At 38.1% G+C, this 25,434-nt stretch overlaps 1 protein-coding gene across 11 annotated transcripts in view; it reads left to right on the forward strand.

The window, feature by feature from the left end:
* Positions 1 to 968: 968 nt before the first annotated feature.
* usp13 (ubiquitin specific peptidase 13) overlaps positions 969 to 25,434 on the forward strand; it is a 34,094-nt gene continuing 9,628 nt past the window's right edge. For 2 of the 11 annotated variants that reach the window (XR_006012783.1, XM_042006780.1), the window contains exons 1-18: positions 969 to 1,474; positions 3,509 to 3,634; positions 4,959 to 5,019; positions 8,368 to 8,489; positions 9,273 to 9,415; positions 10,000 to 10,184; positions 11,032 to 11,129; positions 11,275 to 11,465; positions 11,804 to 11,875; positions 13,635 to 13,740; positions 14,670 to 14,738; positions 16,016 to 16,141; positions 18,557 to 18,710; positions 19,017 to 19,191; positions 19,291 to 19,379; positions 19,731 to 19,853; positions 23,865 to 23,888; positions 24,304 to 24,447. Coding sequence is in view for 10 of the 11 variants with exons in the window: in XM_042006780.1 (XP_041862714.1) it covers positions 1,364 to 1,474; positions 3,509 to 3,634; positions 4,959 to 5,019; positions 8,368 to 8,489; positions 9,273 to 9,415; positions 10,000 to 10,184; positions 11,032 to 11,129; positions 11,275 to 11,465; positions 11,804 to 11,875; positions 13,635 to 13,740; positions 14,670 to 14,738; positions 16,016 to 16,141; positions 18,557 to 18,710; positions 19,017 to 19,191; positions 19,291 to 19,379; positions 19,731 to 19,853; positions 23,865 to 23,888; positions 24,304 to 24,447 (2,119 nt within the window). In the remaining variant the exon portion in view is untranslated. The remainder of the gene's footprint in view (positions 1,475 to 3,508; positions 3,635 to 4,958; positions 5,020 to 8,367; positions 8,490 to 9,272; positions 9,416 to 9,999; positions 10,185 to 11,031; positions 11,130 to 11,274; positions 11,466 to 11,803; positions 11,876 to 13,634; positions 13,741 to 14,669; positions 14,739 to 16,015; positions 16,142 to 18,556; positions 18,711 to 19,016; positions 19,192 to 19,290; positions 19,380 to 19,730; positions 19,854 to 23,864; positions 23,889 to 24,303; positions 24,448 to 25,434) is intronic. The other 9 variants (XM_042006782.1, XM_042006783.1, XM_042006784.1 and 6 more) reach the window with 9 other exon arrangements.

The raw sequence follows: 25,434 nt of genomic DNA on the forward strand, positions 1-25,434 counted from the left end.
GATCCTCTCCAGGCTGCGATCATCCCTGCTGGTTGTGCAGCTTTTTCTTGCACACTTTTCCTTTCCACTTAACTTTTTGTTGATGAGCTTTGATATAGCTCTTTGAGGGCATCCAACTTCCTTTGTTGAGGGTGTCAGTGATGGTTTTTTGTACAACTGTCAGGTCAGCAACCTTCCCCATGATTTTGAATTCTACTGAAATACAGACCATTTAAGTGCTCAGAAGTCCCATTGCTGGTGTTTTGGATTAATTAGCTGATTAGAGTGTGGCACTTAGAGGCTCCAACACTGAACCCTTTCACACTATTCTAATTTTCCAAGATTTAGATTTTTGGGTTTTCATAAGCTGTAAACCAGAATGACAATGAAAACATGGCAAACAAGAAAGACAAGTTTCCTTTTTCTTTTTTTTTCATTTTTTCATTGTGCAAGTAAGGGCATCACTCTTGAGGGCATTTGTTGCTATTAACGGGATTTTTTCTTGCAAGCCATCCAGTCAGTTCAAAACTAAAAAACAAACAAACAAAAAGCAGACTGAAATGAAAAAGAAATTGTGATTTAAGTACACAACTTTTACACTAATTTGTACGATTTAGTACACCCGTAAACAAGTAATTGTGTAAATACATCCTCCATCATAAAGAGTTTATTTTGTTCACAGTCGTAACTACCCGGATCGGCCACCAGGTGGCAGAGCTCTACAGACGTCTGATGGACAAAGGACTGTTTATGATGGTGATGAAGAATAGTTCACGGCTTCACTTCAAATTTTCTTATCATGAACCCCCAATCTTGCTGATAAATAAAATAAGCCAACACCCTCTCCTTTCTTTTAATTTCCCTTTCTACCTTCCAGCCTTTTTCCTGATATTTCTTTCTTTCTTTCTTCATTTTTTTACTACTTATAACAAAAAAGGTTTACATAATATTAGGATGCTGTTGTCTTTAAAAGGGAAGGGGAAACGCCTTTAAACTCATAATTTCCAGAATCCTGGAGGTCAAAGATGTTGTGGTAGCCTACGTGTGGATGTTTATGAATCATTCTCGGATGTGGGAGGGGTCCTTCTGGTAAATCATTCCTGTGAGCAGCGCGGCGTCAGCGCAGCCACCAGGAGCTGTAATTTCTGCGCAGCTCTGCGCTTGTAGCAAGAAAACAACATCAACAACAAAAGAGCATCACTGCCTTCCTTGCCCTCAGCCAGCCTCCACCCCTCTGTCATTTTATTTTTACGTTTTTCAGCGTCACATCCCCCCTGGCTGGAGGAATGTAGAGACGGAGTGCTTTAAAAATAGCATCCTCTCCTCTGACAGCGCTGCTCCGGAGCCTCCGCAGCACTGTGCTGCGAGAAGCAGGAATGCGAAGATGGCTGCAGACCTAGGAGAGCTGCTGGTCCCTTACATGCCCACCATCAGAGTCCCCAGAACAGGAGACAGGGTTTTCAAGAGCGAGTGTGCCTTTTCTTTCGACTCTCCCGTAAGTGTGTCCGACTGTCTCCCCTTTGCGCGCATGCACAAACACCGAGACACGAGAGGCTTGTGTGGGGAGGGAATGTGTTTCTCGGGCGGGCTGTGACGGTCGGCTGTGGCTGGGCCGAACGACCCACGTGAATAAGCCGTGATGAGTGTGAGGAGGTGAATAATGAAAAGGTATTAACATGTGAGGTTAAACTAATGGATGGTTTGCCTCTGTGTAGTTCAGGCTTCACTCCGCTTCAGCAGGCCAGTAAACACACACCCACACACGCAGACGCACACCTGGCTCCAGCAGACTTGAACGCTTCTCTGCAATAATAAAGAGAATTTGATCTTTAATCTACATTAAAATGACCTGAAATTAACCAATGTGAATACTATGGAACGTCATAATTTAAGTACATGTTTAATTAGTTTTCATAGAACAGTGCATTTATTATTATTTTTTAAACTAATCTTTATTTTGTGATGTTCAGTGACAATTCAGCTCTGGCTTCAATAGTGAGGTTGCAGTAAACACTCATAAGCTCATGTGGTAGTAGGCCTACTGAAATACTCATTTGTTGACTATCAGAAGTGAGTGTGTGGAGCTTGTTGATAATTAAAAAAATTTTTTATTGACAGTTTGAATTTCTGACTTTCCTTTTTGATGCATAATCTTATTATTTTCTTTCCCTCTGTTACCAGGGCAGTATTGTGACTGCATCAAAACAATGACTGTTTTGCTTTATTTAAGCCTTTGAATGTCAGAAATCATTCTTTTGACTCGTTTCTTGCAGCTGTAAAGATCCGTAAAGAATTCAAATTTATTAATACATTTCTTTTTGCTCCAGAAGCTTTTTTGCAACACTAAAGCCATTTTTAAAGGTGACTCAGCTGTCTGGAGTTCATCATGTTGGCCTGTGGACTGGTTTATTTTTATCCTTGCACTGTTAAGGCTCATATGTCACCCTGGGCCACTTAAAGGTTTAACACTGGGGCTTATAAAGCCTGCGCTGATTTCAGATTTTGTTTTCAGGGGCTGTTTTCCAGGTATTTTGTCCATGATAGTCCACACGGTAACTCCAGGAGGATGTTTCTTTTTTCCTCCAACAGTAAAAAAAGCCCTGATAAAAGCATATGCCCCTAATCCACAGACGGTCTGGACCTCTAATGAAAGCCACAAAATGATAAAATGCTGTTATCTTGTGACACTGTGTTTAGATACAGTAGGTCAGCCACAGACTTGACACAAGTAGGTCATCATGTGTTTTTAAACTGAAGTAGTGGCCCAATTTTCAAATAGAATTTTCCATGTTAACTGTCACTAAAAGCTGAATAAAGCCTCTGTTTTAATTTGCTTGTATGGAGCTAAATATCAGAGAACAACCCTATTCTTTAAAATTTTATTTATAATTTAATTTTTTATTGAACTGAATTAGATAAAATGTTATTTGCCTGTAATTTGTGTGGTCATCTGCTGTCACTTGCAGTCAGCTTGATTGCAGAATTATCAGCACATTTCTTGTTTTTTTTTTTTTCTTTTTTCTAAAACATTTACCACATCTGTAGATTTTGCTGGTGAAAGAGCAGCACATTATGGTGCGTACCTGTGGACCGACACCTGGCTCTAATGTTACATCTCTGTTGTAATGACAGCGCTGTTTGTGAAATCTTTGTTCTCGTCCTACGTTCACTGCTTGTAATGCAGCAGAAATAAAACCTTCCCCTTTTATATTACTAGAAGTAAAACAAATTTTACTCCAAACTGCTGATTCATTTTTTTTATTTGGCAAAGCAAAAACACAAAACAAAACAATGTTAACTCTGAAAATCTTTAACACATTTTAGACCTTAAAAACTGTTGAATGCCCACAGTTTTTAGCTTTTAATTTACAGCTTTACACCTTAATTGGATTAACTGCATTTTATTATGTTTTAAGGTGATTTGTAATTCAAATTGAGATAAAAAGTTAAATATAGTCTGCCGTCTATAGTTTTAAAGATTGCATTAGTTCCTCACTTTGTGCTAATACTTGTTTGTTTTGGTGTGTAGGAGTCTGAGGGAGGTCTGTATGTGTGTTTGAACACATTCCTGGGCTTTGGACGAGAACATGTGGAGAGACATTATCGCAAGACAGGACAGAGTGTTTACATGCACCTCAAACGACATGTCAAAGAGGTAAGTTTTACACCAGGTAGTGAGCAGTCAGATGAATGACGCTCCTCATTTTTGTTTCTTACTTTGTTGTATAAATGCTGGTTACAAAGGACTTCAGAATCAGTAAATAAGCTGAAGTCAGTGAATGATATAAATACAGAGTTGTAGAGAAGTCTAATAAAACATCCAGCTTTCATGCACATTTCCATTCCTCCAAAGAAAACTCAAAATATCAACAGTTTCAGAATTTCACAGCATGACAGTAGCTAAATGGAACTGAAAAATCTCTGATGCTTCATTTCAGCCTGTGTTTACATTATTCAGCAATAATTCCCAACTGAGTGATGCTGCCTGATACTTTCAGCTTCTATCTGCAACCTGTCTTCATAAGGTTCTGTCATTTGTCAATTATTGTCCCATTTAGAGGTCTAGTTTAGTTGGTTCACTTGTAATTCAATGATTAGGACTCACTGTTTGCAACTGATTCCAGGTTACAGTTTTTAGCTGAACATGCAAAAGTGTGAAATTTGCTGCAAGCAGAGGAAGTCTTCTCACTGAAAGGGGATTGTGTGGTTTTCTTCTTTGAAAAGTTGCTGGTGAAGAACAAAGGCCTGAGCTGCTGCTGTGTTTTCTCACCAGCTCTAATTGCCGTTAGATCAGCTCTGCTTTGTAAAGAGCTGCTATTTCCATGCCTGGATCCGGAAAGAAACAGCTGCTCACATTCTGCAGGCTCCAGCCTCTGCTAGCTTTCTCTCATGAGTCCGCTTGGTCTCGAGTGTGTCAGCATTCTCAGTCTTTCATCTCTGTCTAGCCAGCGGGTGTCAAGTGAACCTGATCAAACTGGACTCGAACTAGTTGGAGCTCTGTGTTGTTTTGCTTCCATGCAGTTTGTGATTCTAAAGATTCCTGAAATGTATGAACCCGTTAAATAATTTTACTTAAATACTGCAAACTGGACAGAATGTTGTACCCAAAAAAAAAAGGATAATAATCTATCCTGTAGGCAAAGACAGGCCCAAACACATGATGTTAAACGTACTGTAAATAATATCTGTCCAAGTCTACAAATCAAGCAGTTAGTCAGTATTTAATTTTGAGCTACTGAGGGAGGGGTTTTCCGCTCGCTTTGTAACCTGACCTGGCAACTAGAATATCCAGCATCTATTTCTAACAAATTGACAACCACCCAAAAAAAAAATCTCTTAATTACAGTTTAGTTAATATATCCCCAATTTACAGCATTTTCCAGTAGTTTACAAAGAAATTTATATAACTGATGAGACATTGAGATTTTATTGCAATAAGTGCTCTTTGATTCAATTAAATCTTTCCTTGTTTCTTGCAGAAAGCCACAGGAGCTGCAGGAGGCGCCATCCCCAGACGGAGAAATGGAAAAGTTTTCTTAGGTAGGCTACAGCGCTGTTACATAATTCTGTTTCTCTGTAGAGGTTCAGAAAGCACATCAAGCTTTACTAAAGCAGAAATGCATATTCTTTTATAAATAAAGTAGAAGTACTGACTCAACTTTTATACTTTAATTTAAGGTGCTGTGAAATCTACTTTTAGAATAAAACCCTTTGAAAGACAGTTTTATCTTCAGTTTCATTGCAAAGCTAACTGGTCCTCACATCAAAACATGCTCTATAAAAAAAAAATTCACACCATTCTGACTTAAAAAAACACTTAAAAATACTGATAAATTGCATTTAGTCTCAGAGCTGTTCACTTCAAACAGCCCACTTAAATGACTCTTCCTGTCAAGGATTCTCGTCTAGTTTGTTTCTGTTATGTCTGTCATGTGTTGATGAGTGACCATCTTTTCTAAATGTTATTCCATGAGGTTAAATTCAGATGGGATGTTGGGAAAGCGCGCTGTGATGCTTAGGTTCCATCGAGTTCATGGAAACAAAAGTAACGCGCCTATGTTAAAATTCAAAGAGCAGAAAGCCCAGATAATGTTGTAAACATATATCTTCTGTTTTACAGGAAATGCTCAAACATGCAGAAATGAATCTCTTTGCTTTCCTCAAAAAAACTAAATGAAATCATTAGAGATCAAACAAATTTGGAAAGCATTACAAACGCATTACAATCTGCTCAAACTAGGTATGGTTCTCCTATCTAGTAGACTTAAAGTAATCCCACTTGATTCTAGGAGCCACTTTTCTTTAATGGAAAAAGTTTGCTTGGATCTTAAAAACTGGATCTGTCAGTGTGATCTGGGACATCACAGACTGATCGTTCACAGGATGAAGGTACCACAGAGAAATGATGCATAAAACAATTACCCACTGGTTAATGAACAGCTTGCCATGTAGCACTGCTGCTGAGTTTGTATCAGTTGTATACAAGTTCAGGTTGGGATACACTACTTTTGCTACTGGAATTGAGTTGGGAACTGGGCATATAGGCCATCTTTAAATCAGGTCTAGAGTCCACCTGCTTGGTGCTGACCCTCTCTATGGGAGGAGCCACTGAGAGGAATAATTTACTGTTTACAGGAGCTGTAAAGTATGCGGTGATAATGCTCTTTGAACTGGTTGCCAAATACCAGTCATGAAATCAGTGTTACCTTAAGTCACAATCAGCTCTCAGACCAGTCAGACTTTAACTTGGTTCTCAACAGGAACCACAGCAGAGGTGAATTTCAGTGGTAATGTTCTTTTCATGAAAAGTGAAACATTCTAAAAACCTAAAACAAATCTAATTAATGTCTTTTTAATTTCTTACCTGGATGACTAAGAATCTGTAGAAAGAAAATGCACGGCGGGTTCTCTGTTGTATTCATCCAACAGTTGGAAAATGGACAAAACCTCTCCCTGCTTTACTAAACACTTCTAGCGATGGGAATTTCTTTCTTAGCAAAATTAAACTAATTAAAAAGTTTAGTCACTGAATTTGTGATTTTAATGGTAATGTTTGTGGGCATAGTGAGTTATGTCCATTACAGCATTGTGTGTTGTTTGTTGGCCCCCAGCTGCCCCTCTAGCTGGTCTTTACCAAAAAATATTTTCTATGATGAGACCTGAATTCCTCCTCCTTTTCTCTAAATATAGTGCATTTATTTGTATATGTGGTTGGTAACTGTTCTAAATCAAAGCCTTGCCCACTCTCCTCCTCATCCTTGGGGTGGGTGTGAGGTGGTTGGTTTACAGTGGGGCCGCCTCCTGTCAGCTGCCACCACCTGTCAGTGTTCAATCGAGGCTGACACACTTCTGGAATGATGACGCTGCTCGCAGAGACCAGGTGTCTCTAGGCCTCTTCCTCACCCTCCTTCCTCTCTGCAGGAGGAATTCCTTCCACTCAAGCTGTGTTCAGTTCCTGTCTTCATACCTCTGGTCTACCTACTGTGTCTTTATGAGTATTGTGTTCTGCTTGGGATGATTCTGTAGGATCTTTGATGGGCTCCGTATGGATCAGCTGTCATCCCTATAACAGTTTGTGATCTAATCAAGCTGCTAGCTGCTAACATCATATGTTACCATGAAACCAGTGTACACAATAACAATGTCAAGGATGACCGGTGATCCTGTTTCTCATGAGTCATTCTGCAACTTTAGGCTGCAGCAGAGAGCAGACAGCTCAATAAGGAGAGATTGATTTTATGTGTCCAAGTCACAAAAGCTGTGCTGGGCTAACATGTTTGACTGGAAATTCAATAGTAAAGACGCAAAATTATACAAGAACAAAATCAGAAAAAGCTTTAAAAAAAAAGAACAAGTTCATAATTTATTTAAGCAGGTAAAATAAGATAGCTATTAGATATAAATTAAAATAACACAAGGTTTTATCAATTATGAAAGTAAACTGCATCTAATTTGATCATACTCTTGATATTTAATTACTAATAAAATGAAAGTATCACAGCTGCACAGGCTGTCACAGCTTTATGCTGTTTTCTACCAACTGTGGAATGATGTCCACACTTTAGTTCAGTTTTTGTTTTTGTATATTTTATTGTAACTTTTAAAATGAACTGATTTCAATTAACAGGCAGAATAAATATACATGGATTTAATGCAGTCTGCTGGTTTCATTAGCTATGCTATTATAATTCTTTTTTTTTTATGAATTTGCTTGTATGAATACAGATTGGATCACAATAAAATGGCTTGAATTGATTTTGTCTGTAAAGTGCCCTGAGGTGACTTAGTTGTAATTTGATGATAAAGCTTTATTGAATTTACAATTATTCATTAAAATTATTTTGATGCAATGTTTCATCGCGGGAGTTTTTTACCGGCCAGTTTCTGCCATATTAATTGATCCGTGTGATGTAATTAGCTTGATATGTTTAGTTCTTCTTACACAGATGATTTCCATAGTTCCATAGTTTTTTCAATAAATAAATAAATATTATAATATTTGCAAATTTTACAGAGTATTTTAAGGCATGTTTGTGTGAGTGCATCTGACAAAGATCTTGATAAATATGTCACAAAATTATGTTGCAAAAGCATAATATAGTTATTTAAACATTTCTCAAAGGCTTATTAAACCCGGAAACTGCTCTAAAATTAAAATTTCAGAGCAAAATTGATTCATTTTAAAGTAAAATTTTACACTAAGTTTCCAATGATGTACTCCCTGCATCCTTTAAAAATCCTATCAAAAACTCTCAACATCCCAAAGTCGAACAGCAAACAAAGGAAATGTAGAATGAACTTGAGTAATGTCCGACAGCAGTGTTTGATCAGCAGTCGGTGCGATCTGTTTAACTGCAGCTGACTCAGTGTTTGCTTCCTCTCTTAAAGATTTAGAGCTAAACCGTGATTTTAACGGGGAGGACTATGAATATGAGGATGAGGCCAAGCTCGTCATTTTTCCAGACCACTTCGAGATCCCTTTGCCAAATATTGAGGAGCTGCCGGCTCTGGTTCGTGAGTCGGTGTTGTGTGTTTCTGTGCATGTTTGCAGGGAAGGTGCATTCAGTGGTTTCCAGGCCTCTGAGAAAGAGCTGCTACTTTTTTATTCTCATACAATTCTCCCTAAAAGTTTTCTTTCTTTCTTTCTTTCTTTCTTTCTTTCTTTCTTTCTTTCTTTCTTTCTTTCTTTCTTTCTTTCTTTCTTTCTTTCTTTCTTTCTTTCTTTCTTTCTTTCTTTCTTTCTTTCTTTCTTTCTTTCTTTCTTTCTTTCTTTCTTTCTTTCTTTCTTTCTTCCTTCCTCCTCTTCCTCCTCCACCTCTGCCACAAATGACATTAAGGGAGCCATAATAGGCACATGTTGTTGCTTGGATCACTTTTAGATGTTTTTTTCTTTGCATGGAGTTCAGAGCCGACGCTTCACTTCTGCCATTTTAGTGTTTAGAGCTTGGCTTTGTTTTTATTTTTTTTTTAACTTTGCTTTTGAATGCCGTTTTTGTGAATGTGCTGAATAACTGTTCACTTCTAGAGACCACCTGGTATTTTGCATGGTTTATGTTGGTCATCTCTGGCGCTCGATGTGTTTTTCCTTATTCTGCCTTTTCATCTTAATCTGCATCACTCACATGATGCAGCATAGATTTATGTTTTAATGCAAATGTTTTGTGACTTTTTGCTTTTTATGTAATGCTGTTCACAAATTTTTAAACTCACATTTATGAGAATTAAATGGCTGCACAGCTGTGATAATAAATGAATTATACATCCTCTCACCTGGTGTCTCATCTGATGTCCAGGTGACCATTTCCTGTGATGCAGTTCTCAATGCACCATCAGCTTACAAGAAACAGGAGCCTGAGTCTTGGGAGGAGGAGCTCCAGGTCTCCAGACATGCCAGAAGCCTCAGACAGCTGGATAATGGGGTCCGGATTCCACCCAGGTAGGACTGATGTCAGGCTACATTCCTGGAACAAAGGTGACCCCTGCAATCTGTAAACCACTTTAAGTGGATGAGTTGCTAAGAATAATATAAAGATAACATATCGGATGTTAACTCTTTTTCTTTTTTTAATTATATATTTCAACAACTGTGCTAAAGAGATGTGGATCGTACAGCTTATCAGTACACAGCTTAAACGCAGAAGCCATGAGAGCACAGCAGGGCATTTGTGCAAATGCATTAATGCTGAACTCAACTGGCATGGCTCAGCAAGGTAGCATGGTCATCTTGTGACCCGAGGTCTGCCGGTTCGATCCTCGGCCAAGTCGAGTTCATGTCAAGGTGTCCTTGGGCAAGACACCGAACCCCTAATTGCTCCTGATGGGTTGTGGTTGAGTGCCTTTCATGGCAGCTTCCGCCATCAGTGTGTGAATGTGATGTATAATGTAAAGCGCTTTGGGTATCGTTCCAGGTACAGTAAAGCGCTATATAAATACGGACAATTTACCATTTTATTTTAAAGACACATTGAACAAGGATTTTCAGTACAACAACCTCACGCATCTCTGCTTTTTCGTTGTCAGTGGCTGGAAGTGCCAGAAATGCGAGATGAGAGAAAACCTGTGGCTGAACTTGACAGATGGAGCGGTGTTTTGCGGGAAGTGGTTCTTTGATGGGAGTGGGGGTAATGGCCATGCTCTGGAACACTACAGAGAAACCAACCACCCCCTGGCTGTTAAACTGGACACCGTCACCCCAGATGGAGCAGGTGACATGATCATCTCATCTCATCTGCTACATGGAAATGTAGCATGGAAATTTTTTAGGCATATAACTGAAGTCAATCATACTTTATGTGTAATACAATAAAGTTAAATTAAAAACAACACCATAAAGATAGGTGCTTAAGCTTGGTTTAAGAAAACACTCTCTGGTCTTCAGGAAGACTTAAGGCTCATTATGGCCTACATATGTTTGCCACAGTAAGAAAAGGAGGCCTCATCACAGGTTTTTGTTCTTATTTTAGGTATCAGTAAAAGCTTTCTTCCAGATGAGCTGACAGTTCTTGAGAGTTCATAGGGTAAACAGCCTTTAAGGTTTTAAAAAGCAATAACAAAACCATGGATTACTAAAAGAAACATGACATTGAAATAAAAGTAAAGCCTCAATAAAAAGTAATCTTTAAATAAAAATAAAAAACACTAGATGCAATCTTTTCTTATATTAAACATTGTTGCAGCCCCTTCTGGTCCCACCTTTGTGAAACTGCTGTCTTTTAAACACCTTTGTCTTGAAAGTCTCAGTCTGCTTTAATTAGTCCAAAATAATAGATTGTCTCATATCTCTTGTTTGGATGTGGTCAAAAAGACATTTTACATCTTCTTCCATTCATTTTCCTTCAACTCAGTGGAAAACCTCAGAGGTTAAGAAGTAAGGACGTAGGAAAAGATGGCCGCGCTGCAACACAAATCCTACCTGCATCCTGCAGATTTGATTTGGATTTAATAAATATAAAAGGGCATTGTATGAATTTCTCACCAGAAGTGAAGTGTTGAACTTTTTTCTTTAGGTTTGCATGAAACGTTAAACTTACTGTCATGGCTACTTGATTTCAGATATCTACTCATTTGAGGAGGAAGAAGCTGTATTGGACCCCCATATATCAGAGCACTTGTCACACTTTGGAATAGACATGCTACAGATGCAGAAAAGAGTAAGTTAACTTTCATCATGACCATCTAATTTAAAAAGAAAATATATTTACTTATGTCACACTTTTATATATTTTTGCTCAAAAAAACCACCCCTCCACAGAAAAGTCTTCATACAAAGCTGTGTTGTACCCCCCCCCCTTTCAGACAGAGAATGGGCACCACACAGACAATAACTCCCGGCCACGGGTCAGTGAATGGGAGGTGATCCAGGAGTCGGGTATGAAGCTGAAGGTGGTGTATGGTTCTGGTTACACCGGCATTAAAAACCTGGGCAATAGCTGCTACCTCAGCACAGTAATGCAGGTCCTGTTCAGCATCCCAGATTTCCAGAGGATGTGAGTACTTTGCACAGTTAAGATTCATGTCATAGAAATGATATTTAGTTTGGCACCAATCACCAGCTGAGCAACACTGTCAAGAAATAAATAAGCGGCATCAGCAAATAAAATGAAAAGAAAAAAAAAAACAAAACAGGAAACAAAATCCTGAAAATGGATGCATGGATGTATTTGGAGCTTTCATTCAGCCCTTTTCTTCCTGGATGTGATTACATCTGGTGACTGACTGACTGACATGGCCACCAGCAGAGGGTGTATTTCATTACATCATGTGCTTCCATGTGTCTTTTGTCTCTGTGCCATCTGTTCCATCTGATGTGTGTTTTGATCTTTAGGTATGTGGGTAATCTTCAGAGGATATTTGACTATTCACCACTTGACCCCACCCAGGACTTTGCCACACAGATGTAAGTGACTCCTTAGTAACACCATAGGAAGAGAAAGTGTTTCCAGCTGCTGCTCTCTCTGTTTTTAAAATGATGTGAAAAACAGCTCATATTTTTTTAAATTAATTAACTTCCATATATAATGACAGGGAGTTTTCTTTTGAAACCAAACCTTTCCAGTGGATTCGTAGTTGAGCCTGTTTCCACAAGTTTAAGATCTCATGTAATCTGTTTCACAAAGGTGTGTGTTGCAAGAAGGCAGTCAGATGTCATGAGTCTTCACCAGCGATGAATATCAGCTGTGTTAGTGTGTCATAATCTGAGGCATACAGCCAGATAAACATGTTTATACCTCCTGGCACTGACAGTATGTGATGAAGACTGTCAACAAGAAGCAGCTCATTCCAATCAGCATATTTGGTTTAGTTAATAGTTAAACATGATCCACCTGTTAAAGGTACTTCAGGCAAAATGATCTTAAATAAAATGTATAGGTTGCAAAGTATAAGAGAAGAACCAAAAATTCTTCTGGATTCATATGGAGAGGATGGACAACATCTAGATCAGTGGTTGCACCTGCTGCAATCAGGCAGAGCAAGTGTAAAGGGAAATAAAACACAAGAATAAAGCAAACTAGAGTATATTTTTTACAACAGAAATACCACAATATTATGAATAAAGTAAATGATATCTATAGGTAATGAAAAGCCAAGATGATGAGCTGGGTTTTAACTCTTCTAACTGTTCTGAGATCAGCTGGCAGGATTGTTTTCAGCAGCATGGAGCATAAAAGCATAAAAAATCTATTCCTGCACTCATGAATAAGGCTATCTTATACACTGAGCATGTAAGGCTGTGGAAATCTATACCGGCACTGAAAGATAACTGAGATCTGAGCCCTCATAATGTTGAGGAAATCAGATTATAGAGCAGTGAAGTCTACTTGGTATCTTAAAGAGTGCATCATTGTCTCTGTCAGATTTAGAGACAAACCTCCCAGCAAGGTTTCTGGGTTCATTTTTAAGTGAGGGATGAGTTTCTGTCCCTGAGCTTATATCTTATGTAAAGAAATTGCAGATTCCTCCAGATTAAGCTGTAAAATGTTGGAGATTTCCAGAGAAAAATATCCAAACTGCATTTTTAAATTGGAAATGAGAGAAATGTTACAGCAGGAAACTTTTGCGCAATAACCTGATCAGTGGAAAAATTTAGTAATATAAATGATCACATTAAATACAACAAAGCAGATAACTCATTATTGAGACTCATCACAGGTATCACAAGAGAAGTTCTTTGATTTGTGTCCACATTTTATTTAGTCATTAATCTATTTTAGTATTTCTGTTGAAGAAAATGTCCTTTTTACTCTAAATCTTTAATGAATATGAAGAACTAGTCAGTCAAATCCAAACACTGTTAGCGCTATAGCTTTAAATTGATATTAAATTGTTAATAAGAAGAAATATGCAGTTACTAAATGATGTACAGCTCTAGCTGTCTGAGGTGGTGTATATTCATTCTTGACTAGGAATACATCCACTTTATTTCTGTAGGTAATCCTAAACACAAACTCTTCCTTGTAGCGGTTTTCAGTGCTGCTTGGTACCTCTCCCTTTGAACTTGAGCCAGAATCTTGAGATTAAATTCCAAGTGCACTGTGTTTGAAGTCTGCAGGTTTGTGTGCACAGTGACTTCAGGGTGTGTCAACCAGAAAATAAACTCATCACGAGTAAAACAAGACTGGACTTGATGTGTGTGCCTGTGTTTTTTCCTCCAACAGGGCTAAACTGGGACATGGGCTGCTCTCAGGCCAGTACTCCAAACCACCCATGAAATCTGAGCTCATTGAACAGGTGATGAAAGAAGAACACAAGGTATTAAACGGGGTATGTGCAGCTCTCAGACTGGGTCAACAGCCGATGCAAGTGTGTTTTGGACAGACTGAGTTTTAGGTTTAGCTGAAGCCTCTCAGGTTGATGCTTTCTATTTGTGTCTTTAATTTAAGCTTGAATTATCTTTAATTATATTTGGTGTTTTTTATATAAATAAACTTTTCTTTTGCCCCTTTCAAATGAGTTGATGAAAGCAAACAGATTATGGGATTTTTAGATGTAGTCCCTAATGTGCAACTCAAATAAATGTTTAACCAAAACAGCTCCAGGCACATCTCAAGTACTGTGTTTTGATTTGAACTTCCCATAGCTCTGCTTAATTTAGTCACAGATATTAGCTTTAATTTAAATAGGTTTGGAATCTATTTTTGTACTTTACTATTTGGAAATGACATTACATGAGATTATTATGTTTCATCATTGTAGTTGACAGCTTCCAGCAACTTAGAAAAGGAAACCTGTTTGAAGCATAATAAGAGCCAACAGTGCTTATGTAAGCTTTGGGTTTCTTTAACCAGCCACAGTAAATGATAGAGCTGAGCTGTGGTCTTGAACTTCCTACACATGTGATGGTGGCGGCAGGTTTGGACACACACTGACAGCTGGGTGTGTACGAAGTGGAGAGCCGTGCTGTCATGTTGTGTTGGGTATGCAGTGGGTCAGTGTTATCAAGTGTCATTACATACTCTTTTTAAAGCTGGCTTTTTAAATATATTCAGCCACCCTAGACTGTGTGAGATACCAGTTAGTTGTGTTATTTATTTATTAGGTTTGTCTGGATGGTGCCATTTGATTTATTTATTATTAACAAAACGCATTTCTGGTTTATGAGATTTATTAGTGTTGGGCTGCGAGCTGGCTTTAATGGTGAATTTGAGGGAATAGTTTGACATTTTTGGGACAAATAAGTGATTTACTTTCAGGATAAATTGCATGATGGTCATTGCCTCCAGACAAGAAGTACTGCAGGACTGAAAACCCAGCCAAAACAGGTGATTGCAGGGATTTTAAACCCCAGTCCTTCAGGGTTTGAGATGCTTCTCTGCTCCAACACACCTAATTCAAATGAAGTGGATCCAGCAGCTTAATGTCATGTTCTGCACGGTCACCCATTAATTTGAATCAAGTGTGTTGAAGCAGTGAAAACATCTCAAACCTGCAGGACAGTAGTATTTGAGGACCATAGTTTAATCGGTTTTGTATTTTTCTGTGTTTATTTCCATTACACAGTTTGTGTTTAATTGAGAGATAACATGTTACCCGATAATCTCCAGCTGTGCCGTTAGGTGGGCTCTGTCGTTAAGAGGATTCGGGCCAGCTGATTCCAGTACCAATAGCTAACAGCTTGTCTGTCACAGACTTAAAGGAACATATGAAGCACTTTTCCCTGTGCTCGAGAGCAGATATTTGGGTGTCTGATTTGACAAACAGTCCAAAAGCACAACTCTATCAGTAAATCTGAAAATATTCAGTGTGACCCAGATGAAGCAGCAGTTTCATATTTAGCCAACTAATCATCTAAAAATGGTGAAATTTCTATTTAACACCACAGAATATACGGACAGTTTATAATCAAAAGATACAATAGCTTAGTTATGGACTGGAGACATTTAGCTGGCATCTTAGAGATCCTCTGTTTTCCTAATCCTGGTTGTGGTAACCCACTGACCTGCATGTTTTAGATAATTCTCTGCTCCAACACACCTGACTTCAAATGGGTTGATCAGTTTTTACAGAAGCATGTTAGTAACATCTTAAACCTACAGGGCAGGGGGAAGATTGTGTCCATTCACAAGGCACAAAAATTCACTTTTGCTTGATTTAAAAAGGTTAAAAATTACATGCTGTAAAACCAGCAAATCTGAAACCAGCTGAACACATTTGAGAATGTGGATGTGTGTTGATTTGTTAGACAGTAGGGTTTGAGTTATAGACAGCATTTTCCAATCAGTAATCTGTACTCCTCAAAATATAAAATTAAGTCTCCTCTCTATAGCTATAAAAAGATTATAAGTTCAAAGCTGCAGCTGCTTCTTGTTCCAGCACTACTCCAAAGAGACATAAATTGACAGATGTTACTTCTGACCTTAGAAGTTACTGCAAACTTTTTTGTTTTAACTAATGTATAATTGGAGGTTATAATATTCCACTGAGGAAAACTTGAAGGTTAATTTCTTTAGCATTATCTGGTGCTCTGCTGTCCCCTGAGGCAGGTGAATGGTCATGCACAGTCAGCCTGTGTGTCCACATTTTCTTTTTCTTTTTCCAGCAGCAGCAGAAGGGCGTCTCTCCTCGGATGTTGAAGGCCTTGGTCAGCAGGGGACACCCAGAGTTTTCCTCCAACAGACAACAAGATGCTCATGAGTTCCTCCTGCACATGATTAACCTGGTGGAGGTAAGGAAAGCTACACCTGCAGCAGTGTTTTAATCATTAGGTGTGAAATATTCAAGACACAAATTTTGTCTCAGCTCTTGTTCTTGTTATCAATCAGCAGTGTGCAGATTATCTTTACATGATTTATTTGGTGTTTATGACTTGAAATTCTGTTTGGAATTTTATACTACTACTACCACTACTATTACTACTACTTCCACCACCATGTTATTTACCCGTTTCAACAAGCTGTAGGTGACCAAAGTCCTTCACAAATGATAAAACTTTACTAAAACATACTCCATCAAAACAACTACACTAACACATACAGAAATATAAATAAGTAAAAAAAAAACTCTAAAGATAATAAAACATAAAGGAGTAAAAAAAGTAGAAAAAAATAAATTAAAACACAATAAGATAATAGTGTCACCAATTTAATGTTTAACTGTAATGCTTTCAGCTGTTTGATAACACATTAGAAAGCAGTCTCCATTTTCTGGGTTTCCACGGTGACAACCCATGACATCTGCATAGCCAAAAGAGAAATTAAGCCTTTATTTCAGATGTTAAAGAACTTCTTTTAGTTTTTATTTAACTACTCTGTGAGTTTTTATATTAAAATGTGACGGTAAGGAGTTCTGATTAAGTGTCAATGCTTAATAAATTGTGTGTAAAAATTGTTTTTTTCCCCTTTTGTTCAATGAATAATTAAACCTAAATATTTTCAATTTGAAATAATAAATTACAAAATGCATTATTATTTCTTTTTTCAGAAAAAAACAATTATTAAAATCTGTGAATTGCAGGGTTTTAGAGAAAGATCATGTCAATTTAAATGCTAAAAACACACAATAGAAGATGCTGCTTTTACGAATCTGACTTCGGTAAACTTGAATTTCCAACACTGTAAAATCACATTTTCTTTTACAGATGATGGTGGTCTGTTCTGACCACTGACATGAAGTGACAGACTTGGGAAGTTACTGTATATTTGGATTTGATTAAACTCAGCAGACTGCCTTTACGTTATTTCAGACACAAGAGTTTCTCTGAATGTCTCTCACAAGCTGGTTTACTGTGTATATTTAGCTCTCTGCTATCTGTTACACAGGGTGGCCAGATAATGCTTCCCCTTCTGCTTCCACCATGATAAATGTCCTTAGTGGGACCTGATATTTCCTGTCTTTGTGCTGTCAACAAAACACTAGATTCTACTGTAACTTATGTTTCCACACGCTTTTCTTCCACCTCTCTACAGCAGTGTGTAAACAACATACTGATCTATGCAGACATCATGATAATCTAATCACCGCTATTAGTCTCCCTACATGCTGTGTCTGAGTAAAATTATTACTTGTGTATTTTTGTAGCATCTCAGAATAGAAAGGCTGCGTTGCAGAAAAGCCGTGGTCATGCAGGCCGGTGTGTTAAGCTGTGATGTCGTCCTTCATCACGGTCTTCAAATAAACAGTAAAACCTTGATGACCTGGACCTCAGTAAGCAGTGAGAGAACACGGAGCCGCTCGGTGATCAATGTTATCACATTGCTGAAAAGATACAACTCTCAGTAACTGAAGGTTAATGGAGTTGCTGAATTAAGACTTTTGTTGGTATTTTGAACAACTCTGTGAAAAAATCTGGGTCATACTGGGAGGTGGTAACAGACTTTATTCAGTATGTTAGATGACTTAACTTCAAGATAAAAGATAAGACTTTATTAATCCCACAACAGGGAAATTTATGTGTTACTACACCAACTACAGAAAAACAGAGTAAGAAAAGCAGATTAATAAATATAAATTACAAATATTAAATACAAATACAATAAAAGAGAAAACTATGGACCACAGTAACTAGTGTTCTATGTACAAGCATACACAGTGTGCGTTATGGAGGAAGGGTTATGGAAATATGCTAATAGGAGATATCTGTCTATATAAATAGACATACATATCTACACACACATATGCACATATATACATACATATATATTCATACACTCATACACATATACACATATACATACATATCTAAACCTGTACGAGGTGCATAACTTATACTATTTAGGATTTGATTTATTTTCACTTTTTGGACACTTGAGTTGCTGATTCATATAATTAAAAATTACAAATTTTCCTAAAACAAACAGCCTTTTGACCATTGGAGACAAAACAGAACAAGGCAGATTATTGAAAAGTGGTTGATTTAACAAAGTACAATGAAAAAGATCATTTCAGAGATGATAGAAGCGAAGGACTTTATTCCACTTAAATTGGAGGGTAAAACCTCAGTTTTGCTATGATGCAACACATGATCAGTATTCATGAATGAATTAATGAAACAATATTACTATCAGTCAGTCTGATTAAACATAGAATTTGTTCCCTCATCAGTTTTAGTTTCAACCTCAGGTTCTTGTAACTGTTTCTGCAGAGGAACAGCGCAGGGTCAGAGAACCCGAGCGACGTCTTCCGCTTCCTGGTGGAGGAGCGGGTTCAGTGCTGTCAGACTCGCCGGGTTCGTTACACTCAGCGGGTGGATTACTGCATCCAGCTGCCAGCTCCCATCGAAGCGGCCACTAATCGAGGTAAAGGCTTAGTTTCTGCACTACGAAGCCAAGGTCCCTGAGCGTGGATGGACGCAATTACTTGGAGAAAAAGCCAAACGTTTACATGTTTGGTTAGGAAAAATAGGAACGTATCTGCATTTACTTTTAAATTTAAATAAATAACAAAAAAAACTACAAAAAAATTTAGCTTTTGTAAGTAAATCTTATGACCCTGTACTTTACTGCTATTTTGATATAACTGAACTGATGGTCATGTTGGGTAGAATTACAATTACACAAACACTTCTAAACATTATAAACTCTATTAACTCTTTAAATAACCAGAGGAGCTGCTGGCATATGATGTCAAGCGGCAAGAAGCTGAGGAGAACATGCGGGCTCCTCCTGAACCGGTGAGAGCCCGGATCCCTTTCACTGCTTGTCTTCAGGCCTTTACAGAGCCAGAAAATGTCCCTGACTTCTGGAGCTCAGCACTGCAAGCCAAGTCTGCTGGAGTTAAGTAAGCAACAGTGTTTTCTTTATTATATAATTATATAACTCATTATGATGTATTTATGAATTATCTTTTGAAATCCCGTCATAATTCTGTTCTCTGCAGAACTTCTCGTTTTGCCTCCTTCCCGGAGTATATGATCTTGCAGATAAAGAAATTCACATTTGGTGTTGACTGGGTACCGAAGAAGCTGGGTAACTAATCTGTCACACGATGATGATTATTAAAGATTCCTTTATGTTAAACTAGCTAGTGTAGTTACTTTAATTGTCAGTACTGAAAATAGCCACCAGAGGGCACTATTAAACTGTAGTCCACAGTGTAGTAGAAGGTGAATTTTCTGTCTAAGTAAAGGTAATTAAAAGATGGCTCCACCTGCAGTCTTTGTTTCAACCTTTACAGATCTATAAAGCTAATTAAAGGCTAACACTGGCAATTAACAGGAAAAAAGAAAGCTCAGTCATCATATTGTATATATATAAACCAGCATTTAGGTTTGCACGTTAAAGCTCTCATCACTTCAGAATTCATATGCTGTTGTGCAGACTTGGCCATAGATGTTCCGGACTTTCTGGATCTAAGTCGGCTCCGAGCAACAGGGCTGCAGCCGGGCGAAGAGGAGCTGCCAGATCTAATGCCCCCCATTGTGTTGCCTGAAGACACCAGAGGTATTACACTGACCTCCATTATGGTTTGTTGTTGCCATGTTCATCCCTGTGTGTGCATATGCATACCAGATCACAGACTGTATGTGATCAGTGTAAGTACAGCTGGGAGTGAATATTTTAGACCTAATTTATTTATTTTTTCCCAAAAAAGAATAGCCAACAGGCTTTTTCAGCTTCTTTTCATCTGACATTTTCTCTTTTTTTAATCTGTTTTCCACAAGCTAGCAAGACTGGTGTCAACACTTAGTTCTGCCTCAGGTTACTGAGATACTGAGGCTGATACTGTCATGCTGTTGTATGACATGCAGGATTTGGATTGGCATTACTTTGTTTGAATAAGCAAAGATGTTGCCGTGATTTACAACTTATGCTGCACCAAAATCTGTTCAGCATGAGCAAGCACAAAACAGCCTGTTTGGGGTGGACTTTTTATACCCACACATGTTACTAACCTGCTGTTCTATCTCAGTGTCCCATCATTAAACTATTTGCAAATCTTTGTACTCAGTTTTAACTGAAATTTTTTAGGCATCCCAAAGTTTTTATAAACAGGTATGTTTGATGTCAGCAGTTTTTCCTAACCTTCTCCCAGCCACACTGTCCCATGAATCAGCAGCAGTGGCCCACAGCAATGTTAGTGGTGATGCATGAGCTGGTGGAAACAAATGTAAAATGGCACTCTTAATGTCTTGCAGCAGTTTTAGCCCTTCTTTCTTAATTTCACAGTTGTGTTATCATTGTTAAAGGGCACTGCTTTCCCTAAGCACCAATTAAAATTTGGATCCTCCACTGAGTTGGTATGGAGCAAATTTTTGTCCAACAAAGTGACAACTTAATGTTGTTTTAAGAAAGAACTTGGATGGGAGTTGCTGCATCCCTTTCAGCAGGTGTAGAGTATTTTTGTTGAGTCAAATCATCTGTGAAATTGTCTCTAATATGATATTCTGCTCAAAGTCCCCCAAGTTCTCTCTGCAGTACATATTGAATGGAATCAAATAGGAATCACACGCTCAGATAATTACAGGAAAGTTGTTGTTTTCACAGTGTCACTAAGACTAATAAGTTTAATGATTTCATAAGATCTGCTTGTAATGCAGATCTGCTATGCTTTAGGAAAAGCTCCTGGAATCTTATGACTTATGTTTTGGACCTTAAGGAAATTGTTGGCACTTTTCTAGAGACTTTCTTCCATCTGACTCTTCTCTGGTATTAAATGCACATCAGCTGTTTGGCTGCCTCACTTGCTAAAGGCCAAAGCTACAGCCAGCTTTGTTTAGTTATTCTTCTGTAATTGCATTCCATAACCCCCCCCCAACCACAAACATACACACACACACACACATGCTTAGATTGAGATATCATTGTCCTCTTAATATTTCATCAGATGTGAAGCACAAGTGGGTGGTTCGAGGAAAGCTGGAAAAAGATGAACATCTTAGAGCAGCCTTGTCTTTGCTTCACACGTCAACAAACTGAATACTTTCATTCCTGAGAGATTTAAAGTAGTTAAAGGCAGCAACATCTCTGTACAGAAAATTTAGACGACCAAAAAGGAAAGTTGAAATAGTTTTATCATGCTCTGTGTCTGTGTTGCACCCTTGAAGCAGACAAGACTCTGTCTTGATTTTGGCAACTTTATTCGCCCCGCGCTGCATATATTTTTTTTAAAAATATGGATTTTCTTGAGGCAGCCAGGACATGCAAAGGTGACAACGTTACACACACTGAGCCAGCTGCACCACACACGTTGCGTATACACACCCCGCTGCACGCAGGCTGATGACATACTATAACTCACAAGTGTTACATGTCCCTGCAACACACACAACAACACACAACAGAAAATACCCACAGAACGAATGACTTCAAAAATCACCTGAATAATAATAATAATAAAAGAAAGGAACATTGCCTAAACACTTCTCCTGGATAATATCCAAATTAGAACATTTTATAACTCAATATTTCCAGGCTGTAACACCTGCAATGTCTGAGAGAGTTGTCTTCTGAGTGCAGCATCTGCTTAAAATTCCTGTGTTGCACATTAAAGCTGAACCACCTCATGTAGGCTCCATTTCCTATCTGTGCCTGACTAAAACTCTCCAGCTATCCCAAACTTTATGCAATGAAATCAGTGCATGACTATACATCTTCGTGTTTAGGTGGGGTAATAATTTAAATCCCTCAGAGCTTCTGTTTCAATTAACAGGAGGTTAAAGTAGCTTTCTTTGTGTAAATAACAGTTAAAACTCTGAAATGAAAAGAGGTCAGAGGAAATAAGTTGCAGTTATCAATACATTCTCAGATTTGTTTATTTCACATTTATATGATGAATCTTGTTGGTTGTGAATGCACCTTTTACTGCCCCGCCTGGCAATAACAGTGATGAATCATTGGTCACCCTTCTGTCTCCAGAAGGCTTCAGTGCTTCTCTGATTACACTGCACCACACAAATGGGTTTTCTTGTTCGCTGCAAGTACCAAATTATTACTTATCAGTCTGTTTATCATCTGTCTGCTCAATTATTCTAGACCATTTACAATAAATAAATAAATAAATAAATGGTTACGTTTGTTTTTCTGTTTCTTTGCTTAATGCACTAAACTGATAACGCTCAATATTAATTTCTGTGTTTTGGTTCATCTCCTTTTTAGGACTAAATCTAAAAGCTGAGTCAAGTGTGCCAGTTTATTAAAAGTTGTGATCTATTTTTATGTTCTTAATTCTGCTAAAATAAGTAAGAGATGGAGAAAGCACCAAAAGGGTGGTGATGGATCTTGTTGAAGTGTTTTCTGTTTACGAAATGCAACTGGAAGGACTTCTGTGTTAAATTGACGTGTCCAGGACAGTCAAAGTAAATTAACTGCAACTGACTCAGGGGTTGTTTTTCATTGTGGAAACCGAGTGCACTAAAATTGGCTGCAGATAAAAAGCACAAGCAGTCAGAGTATTACTAAAAAAGAAAAAGAAAAAAACAGAAACTCCTTTTTCTGTTGCAAAGCAGCCTTTAATCTGCATGAATGCAGCAGCAGGACAATCAGCTCCTTAAGATTTTTGCAGTCATTGTTGTCCTGTTCATATAAAATAAATTATATTTAACAGATTAATACTATACTATATATAAATGATTATGGTAGGGTATGGTGTCCATATAAAATAAATTATATTAAACAGATTAATGGTGGCAGTTTTATACCCATAACTCACTGAATTAATTACAAGGCTTCAGATTATAAGAAGCCACTAAAACTAACAACATGACTTATTTTGAATCATTTGCATTTGCAAAAAAATATCTTCAGTCTAACTCTCTGCAGCATGTAGATTTCCAAATTTTGTAGAAGAAAATAACATTAACGCAGCATCTTTAGTTTGATTATTGCAAAGATCCTGTGTTTTTTTTCTTCGTTTTTCTATATAAAATTTGATTAGCTGGACTAGCAGTCGAGTAAGTAGGTAGTGGCCTCGAATGGGACAAATTTATGTATTTAGCTCATTTTTTTTTACCTTTGTGTGAGGATATTAATACAAAAGAACTTCAGCTTTTGGATTTTGCCTTTGTAAAAGTGAACATACTGGAACAATAAGTAAATCTGATTAGTAATACCTGAAACACTGAAAAAAAGATAATAATAAAAATAATGCAAGTCTCTTTTTTTGTCAGTGTAACCAGCACAAGCACTCCCATTCTGATTTCCTTGATGTGTGTGTGTTTTTTTTTTTTTTAGCAGTGAGACACACACATGCACACAGAAGCATGCATGCTTTTAGTGAGTGTGTTTTTGCAGTTGTCCTCTTTTTAAAGCAATTTGCAAAGCATTTGTTTCTAATATGCTTTTACCACAACTTGCCCACGAGGCATTTCAAGAACATCTGTAAATTCTTCTTACAGCAAAATGTGCTAGTTACCCTCCCTCAGGCATTGGACCAGCAGAACCAGAAGAAATCAGTGATGATATGATATCACTGTGTGATTTCACTTTTAATGCTTTTCCTCCTTCTCTTTTTAGATAACTCCATGAGTTCCACAGACTGTAAGTATTTAATGTCTCTGTTTTCGTTATTCTGTTGAAACTGATGTTTTGCATGCATGTAAGTTAGAACTTTGGAAAATGTAATTTAGGCTGCAGGCCGTGGTGATGAATGCTACAGAGCTAAACCTCTGATTACCTGAGCAGGTGTTGCAGCTGCTCTCTACTTCCAGACAAACCTAACTTTTCCACATACAGTAGCTCTTCTTATTATAGCCAGACTCATTTCTCTCCATGATAAATCATTGCTCAATAAAGACACCTCCTCGGGGCTGATTCTCCCCTGCTCTCTTTGTTTAATGAGTCCCAAAGAGGGAGTCTCCACAAATCAGGGTGCTTTTTTAAAGTGAAGGTTACTGGCAGTGTTGAATCAGTGAGCACATGTTTAACTGTTGATGTTGGTTTGTCGTGTTCCCAGCTCCAGAGATAGACGAGGCAGCGGTTATGCAGCTGGCAGAGATGGGTTTTCCACTGGAGGCCTGCAGGAAGGCAGTGTACTACACAGGCAACATGGGTCCTGAGATGGCCTTCAACTGGATCATAGCCCACATGGAGGAGCCTGGTAAGGCAGCATCACCACTGTTAGTGCAGCAATACTCTGCTGAGACATCCAGGGAAGGTTTAATCCACATTCAGTCAATAAATACTTTAGAGTAGGATCATTAGCAGCAATATCTGATTTAAATACAGTTTAGTAAGAAGCGTACATGAGCATGTATCATGAAATATGCATTAAAATATGCAGCTCATACAGCTTTGGGTTTTATTTATTTATACTTTTTGTAACATACTGAGTGAAACCATAAGTACAGTATAAGTGCACAGATGGAGAGGGATGTAGGAATGACAAAGTTTTTCCACTGATTAGCACTGATTGCCATGTAATATGTTGACAGATTGTATTCAGAGCATTGTGGTCTGTCACGTTTTTCATTTTATTCCAACTGAAGGTCCTGACAGATGGTGGATGGAGGGTTTTGGAATTTCTAAATACATCCTTTTATAATGGCTTATCTTGCTATTCTCACCCAAAATCTCAAATTTTGGAGTCAGAGGGTCTTGTGTGATCAACCATGAGAAAAGCTGCAATGAAATCAACATTAGTTCTGCTACAGTTTCTGTAAACTAAATCTACAGACTTCAAGAAGGTGACTCGAAATAAGGATTCACATAAAGAGGCTAGTTTATTTGTTGTGGATCCTTTTCAGCACAGAGGTAATTTCAAGTGAGAGACACTTCACATCTAATGTGTATTCATGGAGAGATGTGCGCTGTTTTTTGCTGGTGTCAGACTTTGTGGGCTGCAGGTGTTTATCTGTGCATGTCTGTGTGAGAGATCATCAGCAGAAACTTTGTGGGAGCTGATTAGGAGTGTCGTAGAGCTTCTCAGCAGTCGAGCTGTTCCCCTGAGGTGTTGACTCGTGTCACTTTTATTTCCCTGGCTGCCTGTAAAGAGCTTCTACAGTGGATGGAAATTAGAGCAGCCCCCTGCGAGTGCCTTCTTAAATGGGCCTAATGCATCTGCAAAATAGGCTGCATTCAGGCTCAA

Source organism: Melanotaenia boesemani, chromosome 14 (assembly GCF_017639745.1).
Source record: "Melanotaenia boesemani isolate fMelBoe1 chromosome 14, fMelBoe1.pri, whole genome shotgun sequence".
Classification (NCBI taxonomy): domain Eukaryota; kingdom Metazoa; phylum Chordata; class Actinopteri; order Atheriniformes; family Melanotaeniidae; genus Melanotaenia; species Melanotaenia boesemani.